The 8,231-nt window shown below is 43.4% G+C and overlaps 1 protein-coding gene across 2 annotated transcripts in view; it reads left to right on the forward strand.

Annotated features, from left to right (window-relative positions):
- C3H2orf50 (chromosome 3 C2orf50 homolog) overlaps positions 1-7,944 on the forward strand; it is a 9,133-nt gene extending 1,189 nt beyond the window's left edge. For both annotated transcript variants that reach the window (XM_034766513.1, XM_034766514.1), the window contains 2 exons: positions 3,671-3,710; positions 5,438-7,944. In XM_034766513.1, the coding sequence (XP_034622404.1) occupies positions 3,671-3,710; positions 5,438-5,629 (232 nt within the window). In that variant the 3' untranslated portion in view covers positions 5,630-7,944. The remainder of the gene's footprint in view (positions 1-3,670; positions 3,711-5,437) is intronic.
- Positions 7,945-8,231: the final 287 nt, after the last annotated feature.

Raw genomic sequence — 8,231 nt, forward strand, 5'->3', positions numbered from 1 at the left:
AAGTATTGCAAAAAAGAGGAGAACAGAGATGGTGTTTACTCTCAGCAGTGGCAGGATTAGGGCCTGATCCAAAGTCTATTTAGTGGACGTCTTTCCATTGACTTAATGGGTTTTGGATCAGGCCCTCAGGGTATGTCCGCACTGAGCGTAGGTGTGATTTCCAGCTCAAGTCAATATACCCACGCTAGCTCAAGTAAGTGCACTAAATATAGAGTGCAGCCACAGCAGTGCAAATATCAGAGGGGTAGCCGTGTTAGTCTGAATCTGTAAAAAGCAACAGAGGGTCCTGTGGCACCTTTGAGACTAACAGAAGTACTGGGAGCATAAGCTTTCGTGGGTAAGAACCTCACTTGCATCTGAAGAAGTGAGGTTCTTACCCACGAAAGCTTATGCTCCCAGTACTTCTGTTAGTCTCAAAGGTGCCACAGGACCCTCTGTTGCTTTTTACAGATTCAGACTAACACGGCTACCCCTCTGATATTTGCACTGCTGTGGCTGCACTCTATATTTAGTGCACTTACTTGAGCTAGCGTGGGTATATTGACTTGAGCTGGAAATCACACCTACGCTCAGTGCGGACATACCCTGAGGGCCTGATCCAAAACCCATTAAGTCAATGGAAAGACGTCCACTAAATAGACTTTGGATCAGGCCCTAATCCTGCCACTGCTGAGAGTAAACACCATCTCTGTTCTCCTCTTTTTTGCAATACTTTATTGGAGCATATCTCCTGGCAAGTCATGCTTGAACGGAAACAGAGACACTAAAGAACCCCAGGCTTAATACTGCTCAGCTGTATATGGATGTCCACACTGTGAAGATACAAATGTGACAGCATCTGTAATTGATTGCACAGATGCTGATATTATTGCCTGTTCTCAAATTCTTGGAAGTGGCTGAAGTAGAGATTGGACAGAGTGTTCTGCCAAAAACTTATTTGTACTTCAACCCTGCAAATCTCTTGAGTGCCCCTAACCCTGCACATATACACACACACACACACACAGGGAAAATCCCATTGTTATTAATATATCAGCAGGGTGTACAGCATGCCCAGGGCATAAATTATGCTTTGACTGGATATATACACAGCTGAGCTGATGGAACCAGGCATTAAGATCTCTCTTTCTCTCTCTCTCACACACACGCACACACACACATACACACACACACTATTTGTGGTCATTCTCCAATTTACAACATAAGCATGCCCGCTAGAAGAATATCTTTGGTAAAAGCAAGGTTAGCTTGAGTTCTGATTGTATGCCAGCCTCATCCAGCCAGACACTAGGGAAGCAAGGTAATAAGTAGGTGATCAGCTACCATGACCTTTCCTTGGATTCAGTGGGAAGGAGGGAAGAGAAGATCTTTTGGTAGCTCCTCTTCTCCCACCAGCAGATGGCACCAATCCTAGCAGTGATTGCTTTTTTCCTCAGGGACATATTTTTAACTTCTGTCTTTGCCTCTTTAACTCAGCCTCCAGCTGACAGGAACAAAGCTCACCAGCAGCTCCAGATCCCCGCACAGAGCTTGGAATGGGAGACGTCCTCTCCATTCTGGTAGCTTAGGAATGAAAGAGGGTGTAAGGGAATGGGACCAATGAACTGATTTTCATATGATGAAGCCCAGGCATTCCCTGATTACTAGTACTTCAGAATACAAATATAGTATTATCCAGATCTGATACGTTTGTACAGTGCCTAGCACAATGGGACCCTGATCTTGGCTGGGGCCTCTAGACACTACTGAGATATGAACATATATAATAATAAATACAATGCCAATTAATTATTATTCTATGCTAAGCTGCACTGCAGGACTTTCACACCACAGTAGCAGTGTCCACATGATGAGTTACTGCACAGCAAGCTAGTGAGCTGTAGATTTACACCGTGGTTTGCCGTGCAGTAACTCACCAGGAAGGCAAGCCCTTAGATAGCACCTTCTCTCCACAGATACCAAAGCACTTCACAAAGATGGCTATACTGTCATTAGCCCCATTTTACAGATGGGGAAAGTGAAGGGATTTGCCCAAACTCACAAAGCAAATTAGTGGCAGAGCCAGGAATAGGACTCAGGTTTCCTGACTCATAATCCTGCGATCATGCCACAGCTTCCAGTTTGTCCATTTGTACAAAACACTGTAGCAGGTGGCAGCTCCCCTATCTGCAAATAAAGCTTAGCATGACAACAAAGAAAGCCAGGTGGTCATTGCGGGAAGGAGGTGTTAAGCACAGAGAGCTTTATGACTGTAAGAAACTGTTGTCCTATTAAACTAGCCTAAGCAGCAGGAAATGGATGGATTGTAAACGTCGAATTTGAAACTTTAATAGACTGTCAAATGGCAGACACAACAGTGGCAGGTCAGCAAACAAACTTCTCTTTATTGAGTTACTTTTCTAAGGAGAGCACATACTTCAGGTGCTTCTGCCTGCCTGTTATTTTTGAAGTAGACAGCCTGGAGCGCTGTGAAAACCAAACAGAATATCGCTATGTTTGTTCTTGTTAGGAGGAATTTCTTTCTATTAACATGGCTATTAGCTAGAAAAATGAGGGTAGAATACCTAGAATTCTGGCTAAGCTTGGGGATTACTCTATGTCAAAGTTTGGGTATTGTTAGTAATAACTTTTAATTTACACTAGCTGATCTCTGGGTTGTGGGTTGCTGGGAATGGAATTTTCATTGTGAGAAAAAGTGTGCAAAGACAGACATCAGAGCAGCATCTATTATTGGCATGATAGGAGAGATTGCTGGCAAGGGATCCCTTGCCAGCAACCATAACGCAGATGTCTTTGGAACACAAGAGCTCATCCACATGTTTTGGAGCTAACACTCTTGAACTTTTAGTCAATTCGGTAAATGAAGATGTTTGCAGCTCCTGCTAAGAGCAGATCAACATGTCTGCACCATGTGAAACCATTCTGTGTATCCACTGTCTGTGTGTGATTCTAATTGTTCAGATGCCACAGTGATGAGTATGATATAAGAACATGAATTAACAACTTGTGGCCCAGTTGTGTTCAAATTCAGAGCTGGATTCATTCTGAGAAGAATGTACAGCTTGGTTCTAAAATAAAGTCTGACTGTACCAAGATATTCTAGTCACAAAATTGAGGTAAAAATTATCTGGAGAGAGAGAGAGAGAGAGAGAGAGAGAGAGAGAGATCGGTACAGTAGCAACCCACAAAACCCTGGTCTGTATTAAAAGGCAAAATCACTATTGTAATTATCTGACTACTTCTGCTGAGAGGAAAGAGTTTGTCCTGAGAAAATGTGAGTGAAAACCTCTCATTTATTATTTGTTACAAGGACTGTGTCTTACTATATGTTTGTATACTGCCTAGCACAGTGTGATCCCAGTTGTGATGGGGGTCTTCCATTAATACCCGCTTCTGCTCAAAGGGACATCTATAGTCATTACAAATATTTATACATTTAAAATAGATCAAAATAATCTCTTAATCAGGGGCTGAGCCTGCTCATTTTCTCTTGTAAAAAGAAAAGAAACCTAAACTTAATGGATCATTTGGAATCACTATTCTTTGTCTTTTGCAGCTTTATTCTATGATACTGAATCAGGTTTATTTTAAATCATAGAAAACTTATGAAACTAAAGTACAGAACAGGAATGAGTCATTTAAGTTAAAAACTTTTTTTTTCTTTTCCAAGGTACCAGAATTGGGGTTTCATGAAGGACTATGATCCAATGGTAGGTTGCACATAAATTTACTAACTATAATCCAGGCTTTTTTTGATTTACAACAGGATTTCTAGTAGGCTAATATTCTAAATTGAGCCATCCTTGAAACTAATTTGTCAAATTGTTTAAGATTAAAAACTGCAGGAAAATATGCCCAAGGAATCTGAAGTACCACTCATCTGCTATTCTCGTTCTAGGCAGATGGAATGCACTGTGTGTGTATTTCACCTCAGTTTTGATTAAAGTACAAATGCCGTAAAAGGACTGACATTTTAAAAGAGTGCTTGAAGAATCAGCCTAGGAAGGAATTTAAGAAGTATTGTCAGCACAATAGAATCTGAGTCATTTGTTTTTAAAAACCCATCATCATCTTGCTCGACAAGTTTATAAATGGGATTATATGATGTGGTTGCCTATAATAGCAGGATACTGGACTTGATGCCTTGGGGAGCAGGGGGAGGACATCTTCCATTTTATGTTCTTGCCATCACCACCACCACAGTGGTCCTGACTGACAGCCCATAATGCTGTTGAAGTCAATGGGTTTGCATGGGAAGTCATGCTCCCAATGATAAAATTCACATTCACTGTGGAAAAATTGGAAAGAGTCCAGTGGAGGGCAACAAAAATGATTAGGGGTCTGGAGCACATGACTTATGAGGAGAGGCTGAGGGAACTGGGATTGTTTAGTCTCCAGAAGAGAAGAATGAGGGGGGATTTGATAGCTGCTTTCAACTACCTGAGGGGGGGTTCCAAAGAGGATGGAGCTCGGCTGTTCTCAGTGGTGGCAGATGACAGAACAAGGAGCAATGGTCTCAAGTTGCAGTGGGGGAGGTCTAGGTTGGATATTAGGAAACACTATTTCACTAGGAGGGTGGTAAAGCACTGGAATGCGTTACCTAGGGAGGTGGTGAAATCTCCTTCCTTAGAGGTTTTTAAGGCCCGGCTTGACAAAGCCCTGGCTGGGATAATTTAGTTGGGAATTGGTCCTGCTTTGAGCAGGGGGTTAGACTAGATGACCTCCTGAGGTCCCTTCGAACCCTGATATTCTATGATTCTATGAATGGGAGCAGTATCAGGTCCTTGCTTGAAGCAGAATTTCCCCTCCAGGTGCCTATATTCTAAGAGGGGGAGTGTTATCTTATCACAAGAATGTACACCAATGACTTTGAATCCAATCCTGCAGCTCTTACTCAGGCAAAACTCCTCCTTGGAGTAACTGAACATTTGCCTGTGTAAGGACACAGGACCAAACCATTTATATTTTAAAATACCAAATGACTGCAAAAATTTTTAAAAATGTATGATTCAACCAGCCAATCTGAAACTCTGCATCCTGATGAAAGTTGGTGCGTTAAATTACCATGTGCTCAGACTGTTCTTTGATTGGTTCAAAGGGATAACTTCTTGGATGCTGCTTCTTTAAAGACTGCTGACCCTTGGTGAATAAGATGGTATACCACTTTTCAACAGCAAATTAAGCGGTGTCTTCTTGGACGCTGATGGGGTGTCACCAATTTCAGTTAGCTTGATAATGATTAAGTTTACTGTCTCTACAGAGCATTTTCACATAAATTCAGTATATAAAATGTCAGGTAAAATTTTTCAAAATATCTGAGTGACTTAGGATCTTAGGTCTCATTGACTTTCAATTTCATTTTTGAAAATGGGAATTAGAGGCTGTTGAAAATTTATCCATAATCTTAAGCAAGTGTCTTTCCATTTATTTTTTCCAGGGTAAGAAAAAGGAGCAGGAGCAACTGCCCGAGTATATGCCTGTGTTCTCAGACAAAATTCCCAACACCACCAACCAGACTATCGGCAGTAGAATGAACACTGAAATTGGCAAAACTCTAGTAAACATGGATTACTTCCTCAGCCGTGGAAGACAAAAGAAGAAACTTGAGTATGAGTTCCAGCCCTCCTAGTGTTAGAAAGAAAATATCCCTAACAAGATATGTGGCAGGATTCAAGCTAACAATCTTTTTAGAGTCTCACAGTAATGACGTTACAAAGCATCAAATCCTATCCTGATATCACCGTCTTGCATGGCATTTTTTCATGAGCAAAGGTGGACCTTGTGCTTAAAAAAATTCTTCTGGGGAAATCCTCTTAATATTTGGAGTGATCAGATTAGAGTGAATATAAACATGTGCTGTTTAGATCACAGGGTCCAATCATGCTCCCATCAAAGAAAATGGCATTAACTTCAGAGGGAACAGGGTCACTACCAGAAAAGAAACCCTAACTTATCTAAGATTGGTCACAAGATCTTGCCAGATGCAAGATAATATTATATTTTTAATTTCAAAGTAATCATTGCACTAGATGGCAGCAGTCCCTTGTGTTCCGTTTATCTAGCTAGGATTTTTAATCACGCTCCCCATCACCTCAATGTCTGACCTCATCACTGAAAGTAAAAACCAAGATGATGAAAACCTCTGTTCTAATTTTTCTCCCTACTTCTGTGGAAATGGATGCAATTTTCCATTTTTTTAATTTGCTTTTTCCCTTTTCCTTCCTTTTACTATTACCACCTCCCTCCTCTTTCTCTTCTCCTCTCACTTTGTCTGATTTAGTTGTTTCTTGGGGAACACCAACACAAAGAAGAAGGTTTTACACTCTGCTCTGGAGGCACTGGTAGTCATTCTGATCTCCTTCAGTGATAAGTTCCAAGGTTCTGTTGCCCAGAAAACCTGGTCTCCCGTTCTTACAAGCTTCACCCTTGAGTTTAACAGATGCATAGTTCCTGAAGAATGTAGTTGCCCAGGAAGATCATCATCATCTTGAGAGAGGGAGCATTTGTTAAGGTATCTAGAATCAGTTCTATAGAGGGGCTTGAAGGCAAGGATGAAGACTTTGGTTTGACCAGGGAATGAGAGTACAATGCAGAGCACTGAGACGATGCGAAGAGGATGGCTGTTTTCTGAACTAATTTTAGCTGTTTAAGGTTGGAGTGCTCAGACCAAGGTGAAGAGGGCTTTAGCAATCCAGCTTGAAGATCCCGAAAGTATGGATCACTGTAGCAAAATCACCACCCAAATACAACAGGGCACAATGCTCTAGCCAGACTTCAGTGGAAAGGCATTTTTCTGTAGTTGCAGCTATTTCAGACTCCAGCAGCAGGGGGCAGCCCAAACGCACTCAAAAGGTGGGGACCAATTTGGCAACTGAGAGCTAGCCACCCTCAATAGAAGGTGAGGTGATGGGATTTCAGCAAGGCAAAGGGACAATTTGGAGCTGGTGCTCTCTGTGTTGGGGAGTAAAGGAGATGTAGAGGTAGGTGCCACCTGCTGCCATTTAAGACCATGGCAACACACAGTTCCCCTAATGGTTTCACCTATATTTTAAAGGCTGGGGAGAGAATTGATCTTTGGAGGATGCCACAGCTGAGCTCTCTGGAGATGGAGGAACACCACAATCTGCGAACAGCCTGAAAGGAGGACTGGCTCCATTTCAATGCTTTGCCATTGACCCTAGAGGAGATGCAGGAGTCTTCTATATTAAATGGTCTCAAAACAACTGTATAGAGTTGCACAAAGCAGGGGTGACATAACCATCATCCTGCCCCCTCACCCTGACAGTCCATGCTCTCTCCTGGGCCTGAGGACTGCTTCCCCTTCCTCCCCCACCACAGCATCTAAAAGAGGTAGAGAAGAGACCAGGTGCGCCCCCATTTCTACATTGACCAGCAAAGCTTGCTGGCTACAAAGGGGAATGAATGCTACCCCACCTAAGCACACAGAGATGTGCTCACTCGGTGTGCTAGAAAGTCCAGCACTGTATCCAAGACTCGCCTGTGCAGCTTGCAATTTACATTATCTCCTGGGAAATTAACATTCAGTTCTGGGCTGTAATTAGATTCCTGATCCTGAGAGATACTGCACAGCCCCAACTCCCATTGAGGTGGGAGTTGCATGCTGAGTTGCAGGTGGTCAGTACATCTCAGGATCAAGCTCTTATCCAGCCTCATGTAAGAACAGTTCATTCATAACTAGGGCCCTACCAAATTCACGGCCATGAAAAAGCATCACGGACCGTGGAATCTGGTCTCCCCCTGTGAAATCTGGTCTTTTGTGTGCTTTTACCCTATACCATACAGATTTCACAAAGACCAGCGTTTCTCCAATTGGGGGTCCTGACCCAAAAGGGAGTTGCAGGGGGGTCGCAAGGTTATTTTAGGGGTGCCGCAGTATTGCCACCCTTACTTCTGCACTGCCTTCAGAGCTGGGCGGACGGAGAGTGGCTGCTGTTGGCCGGGCACCCAGCTCTGAAGGCAGCGCCCTGCCAGCAGCAGCACAGAAGTAAGGCTGGCAGTACCATATCATGCCACCCTTGCTTCTGCGCTGCTGCCTTCGGAGCTGGGAGGCCGGAGAGTGGCGGCTGCTGACTGAGGGCCCAGCTCAGCAGGCAGCAGTGTAGAAGTAAGGGCGGCAATACCATACCCCATGCCATCCTTTCTTCTCCGCTGCGGCTGGCGACGGCTCTGTCTTCAGAGCTGGGCTCCCACGCAGCAGCCGCCACTCTCCA

Source organism: Trachemys scripta, chromosome 3, assembly GCF_013100865.1.
Source record: "Trachemys scripta elegans isolate TJP31775 chromosome 3, CAS_Tse_1.0, whole genome shotgun sequence".
Classification (NCBI taxonomy): Eukaryota; Metazoa; Chordata; order Testudines; family Emydidae; genus Trachemys; species Trachemys scripta.